Source organism: Panthera tigris, chromosome C1, assembly GCF_018350195.1.
Source record: "Panthera tigris isolate Pti1 chromosome C1, P.tigris_Pti1_mat1.1, whole genome shotgun sequence".
NCBI lineage: Eukaryota > Metazoa > Chordata > Mammalia > Carnivora > Felidae > Panthera > Panthera tigris.
Genome location: NC_056667.1, coordinates 41,417,205 through 41,440,033, shown reverse-complemented (window position 1 = coordinate 41,440,033; position 22,829 = coordinate 41,417,205). Strand labels below are relative to the sequence as shown.

General features: G+C 42.2%; 1 protein-coding gene across 2 annotated transcripts in view; it reads left to right on the top strand.

The window, feature by feature from the left end:
- The window catches only part of RAB3B (RAB3B, member RAS oncogene family), a 93,597-nt gene that overhangs the window by 34,333 nt on the left and 36,435 nt on the right, over positions 1 to 22,829 (top strand). For both annotated transcript variants that reach the window (XM_042997154.1, XM_007077213.3), the window contains one exon: positions 916 to 1,143. In XM_042997154.1, the coding sequence (XP_042853088.1) occupies positions 916 to 1,143 (228 nt within the window). The remainder of the gene's footprint in view (positions 1 to 915; positions 1,144 to 22,829) is intronic.

Below are 22,829 nucleotides of genomic sequence, written 5' to 3'. Positions count from 1 at the left end.
GCATAATTTGGTATAAAAGTGGCACTGGTTGGTAGAGAGAAAGCTTAGAAGAAGATCAAGTTTATTTTTTGGTAAGTTGGTTCTTTGGGCTTGATTTTTAGAGTTGTGGGGAGCCATGAAAGTTAAAAAAAATTTTTTTAATGTTTATTTATTTTTGAGAGAGAGGGAGAGACAGAGCATGAGCAGGGGAGGGGCAGAGAGAGAGGGAGACACAGAATCGGAAGCAGGCTCCAGGCTCTGAGCTGTCAGCACAGAGCCTGACACGGGACTCCAACTCACGAACTGTGAGATTATGACCTGAGCCGAAGTCGGACGCTCAGCTGACTGAGCCACCCAGGCGCCCCTTTGAAAGTTTTTGAAACAGGGGAATGATAGCCCCATGCTGGGCCTTTCCTGGAATATTCATATGTTTACCGTTTTGGCTTTTTCTTTTCAAAACTCAGCTCAGGAGCTGCCTCCTACAAGAGACTCTTCCTGACCACCATGCCTCTAGGTTGGGTTAGATGTTAGATGTTTCTTGTGGGCTTCCTGGGCCAAGCCTTCCCTCTGTCCTATCACTTATCTACTGCCTTGTTACCCTGTGTTTACATGCTTTTCTACTCTAATCTGTGGCCACTCAGAGGTTATAGCACCATGTCTGATTCATATTTGTATTCCCCATACCCAGCACAAGGCTTGACCCAGAGCAACATGCTCAGTAAATATTTGCTGAAAGAATGAATGGGAGGAACCGGGTTCCACCCCAGTCCTGAGACAACATTTGGAGCAGGTGTAGTACTGGGGTGATTCTATGGTGTGTGTGTTTCTTCAGTGATGGTTGGGTGGAGAGAGTGTATGTGAATGGTGGAGTAACCATTAAAGATTGGTGACACTGGAGGTGTGTTCCTCCTGAGTGACCACAGGTCTTTCCTACAGATGGCTTCTGTGACTGATGGTAAAGCTGGAGTCAAAGATGCTTCTGACCAGAATTTTGACTACATGTTCAAACTGCTCATCATTGGCAACAGCAGTGTTGGCAAAACCTCCTTCCTCTTCCGCTATGCCGATGACACCTTTACCCCAGCCTTTGTCAGCACTGTGGGCATCGACTTCAAGGTGAAGACAGTCTACCGCCATGAGAAGCGAGTGAAGCTGCAGATCTGGGTGAGTCCTGAGCATCTTGCACAGGATTGTCTTGGGGGGTGATTGGTCTGCTAGTACAAGAGCTGGGAGGCAGGCCAGTCTGGAACTTCTGGGTCTTATGGCATCAAGCACCAGTGCTGTTGAAGGCCTGGCCCCTGGACTGCCCCTTGCTGCTTTGATAGAAGTTTGCTCGCTTCTGGGGCCTCAGTTGTTTCTGCTGCTTAACTTTCTAAGAGGCTTTATCCTGCCTATACAAATGAGTGACCAAGAATTTGGGCTTTGGGGTTAGAAATTTGGATTCAACTTCCAGTTCTGCCACTTATTAGTTATGGAATCTTGACTAAATATTTATCTTCTCTAGGCCACCCTTTCCTCTTTGGGGGTGTAGCATCAACATCATAGGGCTGTTGGTGCTTAGCATACTTCGTGGAATGCAGTAAATGCACTGTAAATGTTAGCTCCTGTGTCCATAATCTATTGCTGTGTAATAAATCACTTCAAAACTTGATGGCTTAAAATAACAGTAATTAATTATTACACAGTTTCTGTGGATGAAACATTTGGGGGTGGCTTGGTTTCTGTCTTGTTGCCTCTTATGAGGTTGCAGTCAGATATTGGCTTGGGTTATCATCTGAAGGCTTGAATGGGGCTAGAGGATCCCGTTCCAAAGTGGCTTACTCATGTATCAGGTATTGGCTATTAGCAGGAGGCCTTAGTTCTTTCCCATGTGGTTCTCTCCATGGAGTTGTGTAAGTGCCTTCATGGCATGGCATCTGGCTTCCCCCAGGGGGAAAGATCCAAGAAAGCAGAGAGGAAGTGACAATGTCTTTTATTACTTAGCCTTAGAGTATCTTTTGGTCACTGATTCAGTGTAGGAGGAAATTACATAAGGGTATGAATCCTGGGAGGTGAGGATCATTGGGGACCATCTTAGAAACCACCACAGCTACTATTATTGGTATTTACCAGTGGTACTAATAAAATATATACATCTTTGAGATGATATAGCAAAATGTAGATCATATGCTTTTCAATAATGAATTATTGCCAGGATTAGATATTTTGAAAATTAGTGATTTTTAGTATTCAAAGCATGTGTTGTTTATGATCTCTCCATTCAACCTGATACATTGTGCACATATCTTATTGGCTATATACAGTACTTTTCTTTTTATAAATTATCTCCATATGTTATCATCTTCTGATTAACCCCAAGGGACAGATATTATTTTAATTCACTCCTATTTTACAGAAGAAAAAAAGTCAGACTCAGTAATTAACTTGCCTTAAGTCAACCACACTGTTGCAAAGTGGGATTCCAATTGAGGCCTTCTGATTCCAAGTTTTGTGCTCTTTTCTCTACACTGTGCATGTTAGGTCTTATAGAGTCCTTATTTCCATTTATGATAATGTTAAATATTAATTTATATAGAGATAAAAGTTTATTTTGTTCATTTAGTCTTTATTAAAATCACTGAGGAATTGTGAGTTATTAGAAATATGAGAAGCTAAAAAGACCACTCAGTTCATTGGTTCTAGAAGTGTGGTCTTCAGGTCATCAGCATTACCTGGGAATTTAGTAGAAATGCAAATTCTCAGGCCCCTCCTCAGACCTACTTAAATGAGAAACTTTGAGCTATGGCCTAACAATGTTTATTATAACAAGCCTTCCAGGTGGTTTTGAGGCAGGCTAAAATTGAAGAACCACTTTGGTTTAACTACCATTAGGTTTAACTGTCTTATGGTGAGAATCAATAAGCATTTATTAAGTACCTATTATGTGCCAACTGCTTCCACTTGTGTAATCTGACATCCTCTTGGCAGCCAATGCACAGAGAAGTGAAAGCACAGGATATTGGGGGGTGGTGAGCAATACAGGGGAACTGGAACAAGGCTGTGAAGAGCAGGGAGGGGTGCTAAGAGGGAAATTTGCTGGAGAGGCTGTTAGGCAGTGGCTTCAAGGTAAGGGAGACCTTGCACAGCAAACGGAAGTTTCTTATCATGGGCCAGAGTTTACATACCTGATGATTCTTTAGATACCTGAAGAAACTATTGGAGTTTTTTTTTTTAAATCTATAAACATAAGATAAAGGTTTACTCATATTTCCTATATGGATTGACACAGATGTCTTCATTTGATCTCCACATCACATGGTCATATATCCTACACTCAAAAAATCTTCAGGTAGGAGAAGACAGTCTGCCCTTCTAAGGGATTTGGCAGTGGTGGCTCCCTCAGTCCTTCATTTATGTTCAGTACATTGTGAACTTTTGCAGTTTCTCTGTCCCTGGTTAAGTGGATTTATTGATTATACTACCTAATTTTAACTAAATAAACCCTCACAATGGATATGTGGCTTTAAAAGAGTCCTGCGAAGAAACCTCTGCCTGAAGACTATACTAATTATAGTGAGCCCAAGTGAGCATGGCAAATGGCTGAACTGATGTTTCTCAGACTCCCAGCATAAGTTCATTGTCAGCCATGTTTTGAGGTAAAATCAATGATGATCTAATTAGATCTGACATAGTCAATCACATTGCTTTTGCTAAAAAAAAAAAAAAAATTAGCAAAGAGATTTTGTGCGTGTGTGCATATATGCTTTTCTATAGCAGAGAAAAAGTTTTCTGTACTGTTCATAAATACATTAAAATGTAAAGATTTAAATATTTGTCATTTTTATGAGTTTTAACATCTTTTGTGTACAGATATAGATCTATACGTATGTGTAATCTAAATAAATATACAAATATTGTGGGTATGTGCTCACATTGTTCACATGGCCTTACTTAAAGGGTATAAATTTGGAGACCATTACCAGACTGTGGGGAGCCATAGAAGGGTTTTAATAAGGTCAGATTTGCATTCTGGAAAAATCCCTTCTTTCAGTTTGGAGAAAGGATGGAAATAAGGCAAAGAAACCAGTGGTTCAGGTAAGTTATAAGGGCCTGAATTAAGTGTATTAGTCTGCTTGGGCTACTGTAACAAAATACCACAGACTGGACGGCTTAAACAATAGAAATTTATTTTCTTCTAGTTCTAGAGGCTGGAAGTTCAAGACCAAGGTGCTAGCAAGGTTGATGCTTGACAAGAACTCTTCTCTTGTGTTGCAGATAGCTGCCTTCTAGCTGCATGCCCACATGGCCTTTCCTTGGTGCTTATATATGGAGAGTGAGGGAGCTCTCTGGTGTCTCTTCTTATAAGGACACTAATCCTATCAAATCAGCCACCACCCCCCCCCCCCCCCCCCGCTTATGGTCTCAATTAACCTTAATCACTAACTTAGAATCCTCATCTCCAAATATAGCCACACTGGGGGGTTAGGACTCCAACCTATGAATTTTAGGAGAATGCAGACATTTGGAACATAATATCATGACGGCAACAAAGTGACCAAAGGGATGGAAATGAGGAGAGAGATTTAGGACTAGAATTTACAGAATTTGATGATCAATTAATTGTTTAGGAAGAAGGAGGAACACATATCTGCTTATATATATCTACTTACGTATATTTACTTCTGTAAACAAAAGTTCTGTAATTTTTTTTTAAATTATGTGAGCTTTGGTAAGTCACTCTATTTCTATGAATAGATAATATCCTCAACTGTAAAAGGCTCACAGGTTTGTTGATGGGGGTGCTACATGTGATAACATAGTATTGTGCCTAGCACATATTAGGAACACAATAAATGTTAGGTTCCTTTTTCTCTCTGTTCCTGATCTAAATGCAAAGTGTGACTGGGTTCCTTGCCAAGTTTTCCACCCATGGTTCCAGGAGTGCTGGAACAGCACTAGCACTGTCTGAAATGTTCAGTTAAATTTCTCTGGTCAATTTGATCTCTCAGGGGATTTCAGAAAGCCATTGTCAGGGTGGAAGGTGGAGAGGGAGGAAGAGGAGGTTATGAGCATTGCTGAGCAGGACCATTCGCAAAAAGAGTTTCTATCATCTCTGGAGGATGTTGGATGATGAAGGTATTGGTAGTGCTTTGTTCCCTGGGGTCCCTGAATACATAGGTCCCTAAGAGCCCCCTCTGTTTCATGAGAGGTTAATTATTGTGGATCAGAGATGAGAATCTTACTGGGGAGGTGGGGGTAGGGGAGAAGTCTCATTAATAGAGAGTGAGAGCATGCACAGGTGTGAAGGGAGGGATATTAGGTAACTCCACAGCAACAGACCTGACTAGAGGCCATTTACTGCTTGGTGCTGGTTGCCAAGCAACCACTGGAGGCCTGTGGGAAGAGATGAGCAGGAGAGGGCCTTCCACTACTTCCATTTTGAGCCCATTGCAGGGACTGTTGGGTCTGGTGCTGGTCAAGGGAAGAATCTGGGTGTGTGGGGGAGGACTGAGCTGACCTAGGACTCTGGAGTCCTGGGTTCCAGTCCTGGCTCTGCCCTCCAGTCATGTGAGCTGGAGTGACCCTTCTCCTCCATGGGCCTTCCCTAACTATCAAACGGAGAAAATAATCCTTGTTCTTCATGCCTCATGAGTTGTTGTGAAGATCAAGTGAGGAAATGCAAAGGAGAGCCTAAAGAGAACTATGAAGCTTTGAGGAGATCAAAGGATTATGGATATTGTCCGCTATGTGAATTCTTCTTGTATATGCTTTCAATCATTCTTTGTATCTTTCCCACCTGCCCTCTGACCCAGGGAAGTGTTGATCTCCTTAAAAGAATTGGTGTTTAAGTCAGAGATGTGAAGTTACTTGTGTAGAGCCAAACTGTAAACTTCATTCTTTAATTCATTCAGTAGATATTTACCTGGTGCTCACTCTATGCCAGGCATTATACTAGCTATGGGGAAACACCCTTCCTACTTACATGGAGTTTACCCTCTAGGAGGGGAGATAAATACTAAGTACATGAATAAAAAATAAATAATTTTATCTGTGGTAAGGACCCTGAAGGAAAAGAATAGACTTGTTTCAAACCCAGGCACTGGGACTCCGAACTCTGGAATCGCTGAACTGTGACTTTAATCTCATCCCTGGGCTTGCAGCTGGAGTTCAGGGTCAAATTCTATTCACAATTTAAATTTCTTTAATATTTTATTTTTATTTTTGAGAGAGACAGACTGCGAGTGGCATGGGGCGGGGGGTGGGAGCTGAGAGAGAGGGAGACACAGAATCTGAAGCAGGCTCTGAGCTATGAGTACAGAGCCCAACATGGGGCCTGAACTCACGAACTGTGAGATCATGGGCCCGAGCCAAAGTTGGATGCCTAACTGACTGAGCCACCCAGGCGCCCCTCTATTCACAATTTAAAAGGCTAGCTTAGTTGATGACCTTCACCATACCAGTTCACTTCAGAACTGTCTCTGTTAGGGGACATGGTGGCAGGGGTCTCCATTGTGGAAAGATAGTATCTCCTGCTTACATCCACCAGTGAGGCTTTGGGTGACCTGAATGTCCAGAAAGGTTTAAAGATAGGAGTACCTCATGTGTTTGGGATTACTTGTATAAAGATTGGGGAATATACTGGCTGGCCTGTCCAACATTCTTCTGTTGGCTGTTTTAAAAAAATTTTTTTTTTTAACGTTTATTGATTTTTGAGACAGAGAGAGACAGAGCATGAACGGGGGAGGGTCAGAGAGAGGGAGACACAGAATCTGAAACAGGCCCCAGGCTCTGAGCTGTCAGCACAGAGCCCGACGCGGGGCTCAAACTCACCGACGGCGAGATCATGACCTGAGCCGAAGTCGGACGCTTAACCGATCGAGCCACCCAGGCGCCCCTGTTGGCTGTTTTAAGAACTATGTCTTGTGAAGGATTTATAGGCCACTATCCTTACTCCTGGGCCTCTTGTGGTATCACTGTTTCCTATCATCTTTCTTTCTCCGCAACTCATTCCTCTGAAGCCCTCAGTTACTAAGGCCCTTGTGTGTACTTCCATTATTCTATTTCTTTGTTGTGGTAGTAGTAAAGTGTATAAAGCACCAACATATTGCCTGGCATGGGGGAAACACTCAACAAACAGTAGTATTTATTAAGGTTCCCGGGTGATCAAGAAATGATATTCATTTTCCTCCCCATTTAAGTTTGGAACCAAGTGAGAGATAGATGCAGGAGTCAGAGAGATGGGGAGTAATGTGACAGCCTTACTACTGGTAAAAGCTAGGATGGAGCACATGGCCCAAGTCCTCAGGGAAGTGGAGCTTGCTAATACTTCGCTCTGGAGTCGGATAGATGTAGAAACCCAATCACAGGCCAACATGGGGAGCTAGCTGCAATCTGCTCATGCGGTGTACACCCAAGGTCAAAGTCCATGTGGCCCAGACTTACTAATGCTTCAGACCTAAAGCATCCCACTCAGGACGATAGTAGATGCCTCTATGTCCATGTTCAGTCTTTCTCATGGAGGAAAGGAGGGTGCCTCCTCCAACAACTCTTTTTGTATTAAAGAGATAGATGGAAGTAAGCATTCACTCCAAAAGGAGGTTGAGTACAATAATGAAAGCCAGGAAAAATAGGAGGAGTCTTAACAGATTTCCTGGGAATCCTGAATTTCACAGTTACATGATTCACTTCCTATGTAACCAGGAGCTGAAAAAGTAAGACCAGGTGAGACAGGGCTTTTGGGAGTCAGCTAGGTTTACTCACTAGCCAACTACCTTATTCCCACACAGCCACCTCAATGAAATTTAGGTTTCCACATGATTTTAGAGTCACTTTTAAATATTAAAAGTAGTGAATATTAAATCTGAGAATGCAAAAAACTTATATCTTGGAACCAGTAAGATAGCAGGTTACCACATGATTTTGGAGTCATTTGTAAATATTAAAAGTAGTGAATATTAAATCTGGGAATGCAAAAAACTTATATCTTGGAACCAGTAAGATAACAATAAATGGAATGGGGTTTAGGAATATGGGGAAATATAATCATACCAGAAGCCTAGACTAAGAAGGATTGTGGATCTTAAGTAGTCTTTAAAAAAAAATTTTTTTTTAATCTTTAGTTATTTTTGAGAGACAGAGAGACAGAGTGTGAGCAGGTAAGGAACAGAGAGAGAAGGAGACACAGAATCCGAAGCAGGCTCCAGGCTCTGAGCTGTCAGCACAGAGCCTGATGCGGGGCTCCAACTCATGAACCGTGAGATCACGACCTGATCTGAAGTCGGACACTTAACCAACTGAGCCACCCAGTGCCCCTTAAGTAGTTTTTTTTTTTTTATTTAAAAAAAAAATTTTTTTAACGTTTATTTATTTTTTAGACAGAGAGAGAGAGAGAGCATGAATGGGGGAGGGTCAGAGAGAGGGAGACACAGAATCTGAAACAGGCTCCAGGCTCTGAGCTGTCAGCACAGAGCCCGACGCGGGGCTCGAACTCACCGACCGCGAGATCATGACCTGAGCTGAAGTCCCCCGCTTAACCGACTGAGTCACCCAGGCGCCCCACGTAGATTTTTAACAAATATTTACTGTGGCTTACACTGGTGATAGAGAAATTAATATGAAGAGACACATCCTGTGCTCTCCAGAAACTAGTGCGATTGGATTTACCTGTGAGCTCCAAATGTGAAATGAGTAGCATAGTTCTCTTGTTCTGGTTAAGGGAAACAAACTAGGACATCAGGAGAGATTGACTTTTTCTAAGAATTTAAGAATATATAATAATGGATTATATGAGATTGGGCAGCAATTACCATAAATTACCATAAATCTAGTGGTTTAAAACAACACAATTTATTATCTTATAGTTCTAGAGGTCAGAAGTTCAAAATTGGTGTCACTGGGTTAAAAATTGAAGTGTTGGAGGCGCCTGGGTGGCTCAGTTGGTTGAGTGACTCTTGATTTCCACTCAGGTCATGATCTTATGGTTCATGAGTTTGAGCCTTGCATTGGGCTCTGTGCTGACAATGTGGAGGCTGCTTGGATTCCCTCTCTTTCCCTCTCTCTCTCTCTGCCTCTCCCTGCCTCTCTCTCTCTCAAAATAAGTAAGTAAACTTAAAAAAAATTGAAGTGTTTGCAGGTGGGCATTCCTTCTGGCAGCTCTAGTGGAGAATCCATTAATTTGCAGTTTTCAGCTTCTGGAGGCCACTTGCATTCCTTTGCTTGGGGTCCCTTCCTCCATTTTCAAAGCCAGCAATGCAATATCTTTCAATCTCTCTCTCTCTCTCTCTCTCTCTCTGACCTTCCTGTTTTTCTCTTATAAGGACTCTTTCATGATCTTGGGCTCACATGAATAATCAGGATAATCTCCCACCTCAAAACCTTAATTTAATCCCATTTATGAAGCCCTTTTTGCCATGCCAGGTAACATATTCACACGTTCTTGGAATTAAGATGTGAGTATCTTTTGGGATGCTATTGCTCTGACTACCACAGCATCTATTAATAACATGGAAAAGATCTATTATACACCTGAAGCTAATATTATACTGTAAATTAACTGGAATGTAAACAAAAACTAAACAAACTCCAAAACCTAAACCCCCCACACCAAAAACAAACAAACAAACAAATAAATAAATAAAAGTGATAGAGGCAAAAACAAAACAAAACAACCCACGGAAAAGATCTAATATAAATGCTCCCTATCCTTTGAGACTCTAACTTAAGTTCTCTCTCCTCTGATGTTAGTCCCTGCTGCTAGCTGCCTGAAACAGGCACTGTTTATGTCTTAGGCTTACACTGCCCACTGAGAATGCTTGTCACATCGTTAGGTCCCAATAAGCCTGTGAGCTCAGAGCTTATCACATCTTAGTCTCTCATTTTAGACATGAGGCTAAGGTCCAGAGAGATACAGACTTTACTAAGGGGCTGCAGCAAGGTTTCCTAACACATTTCAGTGCTCTTCCTACACTTCAGGAAGGTGAAGTCTGTCCACCTGAGCATAGAGAGACTGATGGGCAGCATAGAAGAGGCTGGAGGCTGAACAGGAACACTAGGGCTCTGACAGGGCCCTGTTGCTCCAGGAATCTGGATACAGTTCTGAGTACAACATCTCATGCTTAGCTCTTACGATAATCAGAATTGATTTTTATAGGCAGCAAGTTTCCTGGTGTGGCTGCAGAGATATGTTGACACTCACCTCCCAAAGCCTGTAGGAACCAGCTGCTAGAGAGGTTTAATCTGATTTTTTAAATCACAACAAAGACTATGGGAAGTCAAACCAGAATTGCAGGCCTCATCTGCCTTTGTAACTTGTAAATAAATTAACCAGAAGTCCTGACTGGCTATTCCAGGGGTGTGTGTTCTTTAGGGCTACCACCCCTTTACCTCTACCCAAACTGGTGTGGGTGGAAAGTAAATACCTACAAGCCATTTGCATACTCATTCATTCAATAAACCTGTACCTATTACGTGCCAGGCACTGTCATAAGAGGGCAAATACACAGCTATGATACAATATGAGTGATATAATAAAGGAGTGAAGAAAGTGCCGGGAAAGGGAAAGGAGCTGCTACCTCTGCATGGGGAAGTTATTTTAGGCTTCATGAAGAGGGGACACTTGAGCTGGGTCTTAGCAAATGAGTCAGAGTTTTTCAGGTTAATGCTGGGGAAGATCTTTTCAAGCAAAAGGAAAGACATTTATTTGCAAAAGCATGATCACTTTTAGGGACCTGTTATATGCCTGGCTGTGGTAGGTGAAACAACATCCCTACCTCTAAGGGGCACTCAGTGCAGTAAGACGGATATAACACGCATACAAATTATCAATGATGCTATAGACATGAATGATGCCTTGAGAGGTACAGAAAGTTTTAAGGGAGTTTAGAGAGGGAGTGCTCCCTCTCAGCTTGACAGCATCAGGGAAGGGTTCATTGAGGAGGTGGCCTTATTGTAATGAAAGTCGGGTCTAGCAGATAATAACATCCTCAGAGGCAGAGCTGTCTGTCTCATTCTTCTAGGTCTGTGGTCCAGGCTGACCTCGGTTTTTGACTCAGAGGCAATGTTCTGACATTCCCTGAAACGATTTGCATGTTCAGGAAGCAGTGCAGCATGTCCTTAGGAGCAGAGACTTTAGAGTGAGCCAGGTCCATGCTCCAAACCCATTTCTGCGACTGTTACCTTGTTCATGTCCCCTTTCCTCCTTGTGTTTCTCTTTCTTCTTTTTGAAATAAGGTTAATTTTAGTGTTGTTGAGAGAATGAAATAAGATAATGCTTAGCATGTAGTAAGTGATCATTAGTTGGTAGTTTTTGTTATTATTAATTCTGGTACTCTCAGGGATTGATTTGTGGCACCAAAGTCTGGATGTTATCTGAGCTGGACTCCGCATCTTTTAGGATTTGATGAACATCCATCTGAATTCTTTCTCTGAGTCCTGAGCTGAGTCTGCAGTGGTTGGTGGCTGATCTCTTTGACAGAGCTGTGCCTGTTGGCACATGCAGTTTAGCTGGGGGGATAGAACAATTTAGAAAGCCATAAAAAACTAAAATATGTGGTACTGAATAAATTTAATGGAAGTTTAAAGGAAAGAGTTCAGTAAGAGTGGGTAAGAAAGACTTCTGGGAGGAAAGCAGCAAGGGGACCACTATAGGATGGGGAAAGAAGGAAGGTTGTGATGGAGACATCCCAAGCAAGGGGATTGACATTAGAGGAGGGCATGATTTGTAGTGTACTTTGTACAGTGTTTTTCCAGTGAGGTGACTGGACTTCTCCCATATGTAAGTCACAGCTCCTGCCTCTGCCTCAATTGCCATGTGGTGTAGCCATTCCCTCCTTACAATATTTACATTGTACACACCAAGCATAGTTCTAGGTGCTACAGATACAGCAGTAAAAGTAACAGACAGAATCCCCTATCCCACATTTCCCTAGATTTAAGGGGGAAGACTGGCAGTAAACAAGCAAAATATACAGTATATGCTATGATGATGTGTTCTGGGGAAAAATATGGCAGGAAAAGGGATATAGGAAGTGGAGTGTTATTTTTAAACATTTTAAAAATATTTATTTATTTATTTTTGAGAGAGAGAGACAGAATGTGAGCAGAGGAGGGGCAGAGAGAGAGGGAGACACAGAATCCAAAGCAGGCTCCAGGCTCTGAGCTGTCAGCACAGAGCCTGATGTGGGGCTTGAACTCACGAACCATGAGATCATGACCTGAACCAAAGTCAGACGCTTAACTGACTGAGCCACCCAGGTGCCCTTGAAGTGGAGTGTTATTTATTTGTTTGTTTATTTATATGTTTAAAAATGTTTAATATAATTTATTGTCAAGTTAGCTAACATATATTGTATAGACTGTGTTCTTGGTTTTGGGGGTAGATTCCTGTGATTCATTGTTTACATACAACACCCAGTGCTCATCCCAGCAAGTGCCCTCCTTAATGCCCATCACCTATTTTCCCCTCCCACCCCACCCCCGTATCAACCCTCGGTTTGTTCTCTGTATTTAAGAGTCTCTTATGGGTTTGCCTCCTTTTCTGTTTGAAACTATGTTTTCCCCTTCCCTTCCCCCATGGTCTTCTGTCAAGTGCCTCAAGTTCCACATATGAGTGAAAACATATGATAACCTGTCTTTCTCTGACTTATTTCACTTAGCAGAATACCTTCCAGTTCCATCCACATTGTTGCAAATGGCAGGATTTCATTCTTTCTCATTGCCAAGTTGTATTCCATTGTATATATAAACCATATCTTCTTTATCCATTCATCAGTTGATGGACATTTGGGCTCTTTTCATGGTTTAGCTATTGTTGAAAATGCTGCTATAAACATTGGGATACAAGTGCCCCTATGAATCAGCACTCCTGTATCCTTCAGTTAAATTCCAAGTAGTGCTATTGCTGGGTCCTAGGGTAGTTCTGTTTTTAATTTTTTTGAGGAAACTCCACACTGGGAAGTGCAGTGTTATTTAAAATTTCTCAAAATAAATAAACATTCAAAAAAGTGAAAAAAATTTTTATTTGAATATAACTGATCCTCAATGTTATATTAATTTCTGGTGTGCAACATAGTGATTCAACTTCTCCACGCATTATGCTGTGCTCACCACAAGGGTAGCTATTGTCTGTGTAATATCACTGACCATATTCCCTATGCTGTGTTCTTTATTCTCATAACTTATTTATTTCATAACTGGACTTTGGAGGGTTTTTTTTTAATTAATTAATTTATTCTTGAGATAGAGGGTGGGGCAGAGAGAGAATGTGGGCCAAGGAGGGGCAGAAAGAGAGGGAAAGAGAGAATCCCAAGCAGGCTCCACACTGTGAGTGCAGTGCCCCATGGGGGGCTCAGACTCATGAACTGTGAGATCATGACCTAAGCCAAAATCAAGAGCCAGGGAGTTGGATCACCTGGGTGACTCAGTCGTTGAGCATCCAACTTTGGCTCAGGTCTTGATCTCACAGTTTGTGAGTTGGAGCCCCACATAGGGCTTACTGCTATTGGCACAGAGCCTGCTTCAGATCCTCTGTCTCCCTCTCTTGGCCCCTTCCCCTGCTTGTGCTCTCTGTCTCAAAAATAAATAAAACATAAAAAAAAAAAAGTCAGACGCTTAACTGATTGAGTACCCAGGTGCCTCTGGACTTTGCGGTTTTTAAAAACAGCTTTATTGATGTATAATTGGTACACAAAACAACCTGTACATATTTAATGTATGCCATTTGATTAATTTGGACATATGCAAACATATGTGAAACCATCACCATAATCAAGATGATAGACATATTTATCACATCTAAAAGTTTTCTTGTGTCCTCTTCCCCAAATCTTTTTTTTTTTTTTTGGTGAGATTTACCCTTTTAATAAAATTTTAAGTGCATACTATAGTGTTGTTAATTATAGGCACTATGCTGTACAGCAGATCTCTAGAACTTATTCATCTTATATCACTGAAACTTTATACCAATTACATAATTCCCCATTTTTCCCTCCCCATAGTCCCTGGAAACCACTGTTCTATTCTCTGCTTCTATGAATTTTACTACTTTAGATATGTCATATAAATAGAATCATGCAGTATTTATCTTTCTGTGATTGGCCTATTTCACTTAGCATAATGTCCTCCAGGTTCATCCATGTTATTGCAAATGGCAAAATTTCCTTTTTTCAAAGGCTGAATAATACTCCATCATATGTGTATACCACATTTTCTTTATCCATTCATCTATCAATAGACAGTTGGGTTGTTTCCATATCTTGGTTACTGTGAATACTGCTGCAGTGAACATGGGTTTACAGATATCCCTGAGATTCTGATTTCAGTTCTTTTGGGTACACACCCAGAAGTAGGATTGCTGGATTATATGGCAGTTCTATCAGACAACTTGAAAAGACATTTCTCCAAAGAAGACCTACAAATGGGCCAACAGATATATGAAAAACGCTCAGCATTACTAATCATCAAGGAAATGCAAATCAAGACCATTAGATATTACCTCACATATTAGGATGGCTATTTAAAAACAAAACAAAACACAAGTGTTGGCAAGGATGTGGGGAAATCAGAACCGTTGTTTCGCTTGTTCACTGTTCTAACCTTGTGTACTGTTGGTGAGAATGTAGGTGCAGCCACTATGGACATATGAAGATTCCTTAAAAAATTAAGAAAAGGTAGGGGCGCCTGGGTGGCTCAGTAGGTTGAGCGTCCGACTTTGGCTCAGGTCATGATCTCACGGTTTGTGAGTTTGAGCCCCGCATCGGGCTTTGTGCTGACAGCTCGCAGCCTGGAGCCTGCTTTGGATTCTCTGTCTCCCTCTCTCTCTGCCCCTCCTCCGCTCACTCTGTCTCTCAAAAATAAATAAATGTTAAAAAAAAAATTAAGAAAAGGCTTTTGGTTTTACTCAGAATGAGATGGGAGGGTTTTGAGCAGAGGAATTACATGATCTGGCTAACATTCTTAAAATCAACTTTATTTTTGGATAATTTTAGATTTATAGAAAATTTGCAATGAGGGTACAGAGAGTTCTCATATATCCTTCACCCAGTTTCCCTAATATTAACATCTTACATTACCATGGTGCATTTTTCAAAACTAAGAAATTAAAATTAGTACAATATTATTAACCAAACTATAGACTTTATCTGGATTTCACTAGTTTTCAAATAATGTCTTTTTACTGTTCCAGGATCCAGTTCATGTTATATTTAATAACATAGTTTAAAAATTGAGGTATAAGTCATATCTCATAAAATTCACCTTTTTAGGGCTAGTATCCAAAATCTATAAAGAGCTCACCAAACTCCACACCCGAAAAACAAATAACCCAGTGAAGAAATGGGCAGAAAACATGAATAGACACTTCTCTAAAGAAGACATCCGGATGGCCAACAGGCACATGAAAAGATGTTCAACGTCGCTCCTCATCAGGGAAATACAAATCAAAACCACACTCAGATATCACCTCACGCCAGTCAGAGTGGCCAAAATGAACAAATCAGGAGACTATAGATGCTGGAGAGGATGTGGAGAAACGGGAACCCTCTTGCACTGTTGGTGGGATTGCAAATTGGTGCAGCCGCTCTGGAAAGCGGTGTGGAGGTTCCTCAGAAAATTAAAAATAGACCTACCCTATGACCAGCAATAGCACTGCTAGGAATTTACCCAAGGGATACAGGAGTACTGATGCATAGGGGTACTTGTACCCCAATGTTTATAGCAGCACTCTCAACAATAGCCAAATGATGGAAAGAGCCTAAATGTCCATCAACTGATGAATGGATAAAGAAATTGTGGTTTATATACACAATGGAATACTACGTGGCAATGAGAAAGAATGAAATATGGCCTTTTGTAGCAACGTGGATGGAACTGGAGAGTGTGCTGCTAAGTGAAATAAGCCATACAGAGAAGGACAGATACCATATGGTTTCACTCTTATGTGGATCCTGAGAAACTTAACAGAAGTCCATGGGGGAGGGGAAGGAAAAAAAAAAAAAAAAGAGGTTAGAGTGGGAGAGAGCCAAAGCATAAGAGACTCTTAAAAACTGAGAACAAACTGAGGGTTGATGGGGGGTGGGAGGGAAGGGAGGGTGGGTGATGGGTATTGAGGAGGGCACCTTTTGGGATGAGCACTGGGTGTTGTATGGAAACCAATTTGACAATAAATTTCATATATTGAAAAAAAAATTCACCTTTTTAAAGTATACAGTTCAATGATTTTTACTATTCCTAAAATTGTGCAACCATCACTACTAACTCCAGAATATTTTAGTGGCTTACATTTCAATATTTAATATGATTGCTCTGAGGAAGGATTATGCCTACATCAAGAATAAATTATAAAGAGACAAAGGGCAGAAGCAGGGAAGATCAGTTAGGATGTGTAATAATCCAGGCCAGGAATAATGCGTCTGGAAGTTGAGTGGTAGTAAAAGTGGTCATATTCTGGGTATATGTTGAAAATATTGCTGACGGTATTTGCTAATGAATTGGTAGTGGGGACAGAAGGAAGACGAGGAGTCAGGGACAATGCCGAGGGTTTGGGCTGAGTGACCAGAAGGTTGAAAATGCGTCTAATGGAGAAGGGAAGACTGCAGGGAGAGCAGGATTTGGGGGAGATAATTGGGGCTGAGTTCTGGTTATGTTGAGTTTGAAAAGCCTTTTGGAAAACTGAAGGGAGATACAGAATAGGCTGTTGGAGGGGTGCCTGGCTGGTTCAGTCGGTTGAGTGTCCGACTCTTGGTTTAGGCTCAGGTCATGATCTCACAGTTCCTGTGATCAAGCCCCGTGTTGGGCTCTTTGCTGACAGCATGGAGCTTGCTTGAGATTCTCTCTCTCCCTTTCTCTCTCTGCCCAAGTCCTGCTCAAACGCACTCTCTCTCAAAATAAATAAGTAAATAAACATTAAAAAAAAAAAAGGTAAAAGGACTCAAATGTGTGGTACCTGAAGGTGAAGGGAAAAGTGAGTCAGAAAAGGGTTTTTTTGTTTTTTAAGATGGTAGAAATACCAGTATGTTCGTGTGCTGGTGGAACAATCCAATAGCAGTCACCCAACCAAACTACCAACAAAGAAACAAAAACACAAACCTGGTGCTGTAGGAGAGAGAGGACAATTACTGGGATAATATCCTTGAATTGATAAGAGGAGGTGGCATCACAAGCAGGGGGTAAGCCCTTGCTAGGAGCACAGACTGTGCATCCACATCAACAGGAGAGAGAACAAAGAGGCTGGGCACAGGTGTGGCCAGGGGCTACATGTGCTGGTGGGGGTTCTCCTGGATACAATTTTGGGATAAAGTAGAAAGCAAGGTCATTGGTGGAGAGTGAGGATGGGGAGCAGGCAGTGTGGAGATTCAAGGAGAATGTCATCTAGGAAGAGTGAATAAACTAGGGAAATGTAATTTGATTGCTCATTAGCATTAAGGCTCTACTTGAAATTAGAGATCATAAATTTAAATTCATGAATTCATGAATTTGAAGCAAGGTTGTATGTTTCTCTGCAACCATGATTTGCTCTGTGGATACAGTCATAGAGTAGGCAGAGAGTTGGCTTTAATGAAAGTATTGTTTTGCTGAGTATGGACAAAGCAATAGAAGGCCAGGAGAGTCAGGGTTTTGTACAGAGAAGCCATTGTATAATGACCATAGGATTCAAGCTGGGCAGAGAGGGAGGTGATGACATAAGGCGGGTAGAGGACAGTGAAAAGATTACAGGGGGTTGATGAGCATATGAGCTAGAAAGATCATAGAGATTGGAAAGTGGGAGACTGGAAATTACTATTGGCAATGACAAGGTGCAGGGTATGATGATGAGGGTGAATGGCTGAGCTGGATTAGAAATGAACGTTACTAGAAGAAAGCTCAAGGAAATGAGAGTCCAAAATATTGGAAGTCTCATCTCTGTGGATATTGAAATCACCAAGAATTATGGAGAGAGTAACAATGAACCAGGAGTTGTTGATTGGTCAGTAGACAAATAAGTGGGTGGCACAGTCTCATGATGCTCGAGATTCAAAGCTGAAGGTGTTTTGATTTGACTTTTGAAGGAGGGAAAGAATGATCTGGAAGTAGGGGTGAAAAGCAGCAATATCTATCCCACCTCCTGGCCCAGAGATTCAAAGGTGGTAAGAGGGAAAGGGACTATCAATTTGGAGGTGTTAGGAGAAGGTGTGGCCTCAGGGAAAGCTGATTTCAGTCACAGCAAGGGGGTGAAGAAAACATTCAGAGAAGAGGCTGAGGAAAAAGAGATTTCTCTGATGACTGTGTGTTTCAGAAGGCCCAGTGAAAGGTGTCAGTAGGGAGGGGACTGGAGAGGGTTGGAAAAGATAATGTGCAGAGCTGTATGAGATTCAGAGTCCAGAGATCAAGAATGGCTTGAGAGGCTTGGGATGCTTGCCATGACTGACATGAATAGAGGAATAAAAGGTGCAACATAAATTAAAATGCAGACAGATGGCACCAAGACAGGCGGTGGTTGTAGGGGAAGAGGAATAGGGCCTTGCTTCCTCTTGGTTCCTGCTTTTAGAAGTCAAGAGGCTGGTGGAGATGCCATTCTTACTTGGACTGCCTTCCTCTTGATTTCACACATCAGTAATTATTGTGGCAATAAACACCAACTACCATTTATGTAAAATATCCTCACCTGCACCATGGGGCTAATAATACCTCTCACAGGACTAGCATAAGCTGCCCGTGGCACTGGCTGATGGCCATCTGTGCTCAGTGCTAAAAAAAAATTGTTTTTAAGTAATTTCTTCCCCCAATGTGGGGCTTGAACTCATGACCCTGAGATCAAGGGTCACAGGCTTCACCGACTGAACCAACCAGGAGCCCCTATACTCAGTGCTTTTATCAACTCATTTCATCCTCACAAAACCCTATGAGCTAGGTGCTGTTATCGTCCCTATTTTACAGATAAGTAAACCGAGGTCCAGAGAAGTTAGGTAGCTTAAGTTCATACAAATAGCATGTAACAGAGTCCAGATTTGAACTGAGTTCTGTCTTTAAAACCCCCCTATGTCCTGTGCCGTTACTCTTCTTGTTATATCTTCACATGGATAAGGGCTTGGGTGCTTAGAAAGCACCCAATAGATGGTAAAGATGTTGCTAAGAGTTATAATTTATTGGGAAGCAACTATATATTGTGCAAATGGTTACATGCATTTTTCAAAAAGTGATTACAACTATGCTGCACAGAACAAATGAGAAAACTAAGACTCAAAAGTTAAGGAACTTAATCTTACTAAGATTGGTAAATGACAGAGCAGAGATTCAAAATTAAGGCCATCTGCTGTGGAGCCTGTATTCTTTTCAGAGCCAACTCCCCTCCCACTCTTCCCACTGCCCTGTGATACCCCAGGGACCTCACAGGTGTCAATGTCATGGCTGAAACTTTGGAACCTCCAAGCAAACACCCAGAAAGGGATGGGTCATGTGTTGTAAACTATCTCCTCTTAGCTTTCCTTCCCCTCCCTCTCTCCACCCCACTACAACTTCCCAGGTGATTCTAATGGACATCCAAAGTTGTACAACACTGATAGATAGGTATATAGTAGTTCCTGCTGCACATTCTGGCAGATTCAAAGGAAGGATGGGGGACTGGGTTAGTTCAGCTAAGGAAGAAGTAGAATGAAAACACAGCACCAGCAATGTGATAAGTAATGATGTCTCTGAACCTGTTTCGTCAGCTGTAAAATAGGAATAATAATAATAGCAACTTCTCTGTAGTGCAGTAAAGATTAAATGAGACAATATAAGGAAAGGACCCAACATGGTGCCTATGACATATTATGTGCTCAAATAAATTTGCCCAATGCCACACAGTGATTGGTAAAGCCAGGATAAATTCATGAGTGTTCTCTTGTGCCATACTATTGTACTGATCTTGGTTACTACCATTTCAAAGATTGGGGGTGCCTGGGTGGCTCATTTGGTTAAGTGTCCGACTCTTAATTTTGGCTCAGGTCTTGATCTTACAGTTCATGGGATCCAGTCCTGTGCTGTCAGCCCAGAGCCTGCTTGGGTTTCTCTCTCTCTCCCTTTCTCTCTGCCCCTCTTCCTGCTCATGCTCATGGGTGTACATGCTCGTGCTCGCTCTCTCTCTCTCTCTCTCTCTCTCTTTCTCTCTCAAAATGAATAAATCAACTTTAGAAACAAAAAACAAAGATTATGAGCTGTGGGGTTTACAGGGTAGAGTCTATCAGCAGAGAAATTAGATATGAGTCACGGACGCTTTACCCCCATTTTCAGTGGGGGATAGAGAGAGCAGCAGTGCTCTGCTCTCAAAGATGCCCAGTTGCCTTCAAAGCCTTCAAAGATTCTCCTAGCTTGCTTAAGTACTGCCAGATGTGTTGCAAAGGGCAGGGGAAGGAGTAGGGGAGGCCATTCAACTGAGAATTTTATAATTCCTTCCTTCTACAAACTTCTTCTTCCCCCACACTGTTGCCCAACACCATTGCCCCACACCTTGGGTTGCCAGGTGGCAGCTGGAAATTCTTATCCTCTCTGTACTCCTGTGCTTCTCACCTTCCTCTGTGAAGTCTGTCAACTCTGTGCTAATGACGCAGAGACTGAGCTCAGGCCCCGGGTGGAGGTGGAGGAGACACGAAAAGGATGGGAGGTCAAGTCCAAGGGAGTATCTATACTCCCTCTCTTTTTGAGCCTCCACCTCAAAACTGAGGGTCCTCCTTTATTCCTCTCAGCTTTTGTCCTAGTCATCCAGTTGTTCATGAGAACTATCAATTCTATCTCCCAAATTTCCCTCCTTGGTTCTGTGCTATAAACATTTATCTAGGGTTAACTGTGTGCCTCCCTTCTGCCCCTTTCTTACCTTAGGTTCCTCTTATTTCCCCCCTTAGACTGTAGCAGCAGACTGAAGGAATCTCCCTCCCCCCAGTCTTGCTCCCTCCTTATGTTCTCTGGTCACTGTCCCTCCACAGCGTAAAACCCAGAAAGGGCTGTCCACTGATACCCAATAAATTCCTTTGCCTGGCATTCCAGGCCCTTTCTTGCCTTCCCAGCTCCATCCTCAGTCACTCAGCCCTCAGGCACACTCTACCTGCGTGTTCTCCAAACCCCAAATCCAAACACAGGATGCACTTACAAAAAAACAAAAAACAAACAAACAAACAAAAAAACCCCACCAAAGAACAAAACTCACTTTATTTTTTAGAATAGTTTTGGATTTATAGAAAAATTATAAAGATAACACAGAGTTCTTATTTACCCCACACCCAATTTCCCCTATTATTACCATCTTACATTAATTAATATGGTACATTTGTTCTAATCAACCAATATTGATACCTTGTTATTAACCTAAGTACATAATTTATTCAGACTTCCTTAGTTTTTACTTATTATCCCTTTCCTGTTCCAGGATCCCATCCAGGATACCATACTGCATTTAGTTGTCATGTCTGCTTAGGTTGCTCATGGCTGTGAGAGTTAGGATGCACTTTTTTTGTGTCTTGCTTTCCCTTTCTGTAGGGAATACTTTCCCCCACACCCATCCCCCATTTTCCACCAGCAAACTTCTATTTGACTTTAAAGGCTCAGTGCAAATAAAGGCTTCTCTGGAAACCTTTCCTGACCCACCTCACCCCTAGCCTAAGTTAAGGGCCCTTCCTTTACTTCCTACACTTACCAGCTGTACTGCAAGTGTTTCAGACTTGTCTGTCTTCCTCCCAGACTGCAAGTTCCCTGAGGGCAGGGTCAGGTCTGATTCATGTCTACAGTTCCATTGCCCAGCAGGGCCTGGCAAAGAGTAAGCATTCAATAGAGTTTGGCAAAATGGAAGTCAGTGCTCAGGCTGTGGCTTTATACTTCCTAAAGTCAAGGCTAGCCATTCCTCCTGCACCCAGCACGTCTGACACTCCTTTGGCCTAGATTAAATTTGCCTCCCCTAGAAACCTCCTCTGGTCAATTCTGCCCCTCGGTGGTTGGGAGGTCTGAGGCTTCTCTTGGCTTAGCCTCTCTGTAGAATGGACAACCACTTTCTCATGTGCTTTTCTTCTCAGAACCATGTGGACACCAGTCCTGTTAGATCATCAGGTACATCAATGATCTCATTTAATCCTGAGAGGGGGTCTTGTCATCCTCATTGTACACATGAGGACACTGAGGACCAAAGAGGTGAAGTGTTTGTACTTTACCGGAGGTCACACAGCTGGTAAATGGGTTAAGTGAGACTTGAACCCAGGCTTTTGTGACTCACCTTCAAACCTGGGCTTTTCTCACTGGCCCACAGTGTTTCTGCATATAAAAAATGAGACCTAACCCCCAAGTAACAATTTAGTGCTGTCTCAGAGCATCCCGGGACATCCCAGCCTCCTCTGCAGGAACTGTTTTAAATAGGGGTCCAGGCTGAACCCTTTAGTTTCCTCAGGAAGGACTGGGGAGGAGAAGATGAGGGAGTGGTTTCCTGGGTGGCTCAGTTGGTTAGTGTCCAACTTTGGCTCAGGTCATGATCTTACAGTTCGTGAGTTTGAGCCCCAAATTGGGCTCTTTGCTGTCAGCACAGAGCCCGGTTCGGATCCTCTGTCCCCCTCTCTCTCTCTCTGCCCCTTGCCCGCTGATTTCTCTGTCTCACTCTCTCAAAATAGATAAATAAACTTTGGAAAACAAAAGAGAAAGATGAGAGAATTAAGAGAGAAGAGAAAGAGTGAATACAGGAAATCAGAGGTGATGTTAAGGTTGGACATTGTGTCCAAGGTCCTATGAGGAGTCATTTTGTGAGGAGAGAAAATGTTCTCTCAGGATACTGTCCTCCCCGACTGCTGTGTTGCTGTGTCAACCGATTGAGCCCAAAGGCCAGCCTGGAAATTCACCACCAGTGGAGGCATAATTACCCTTTTAATTTCCTTCCAGCGGAAGTT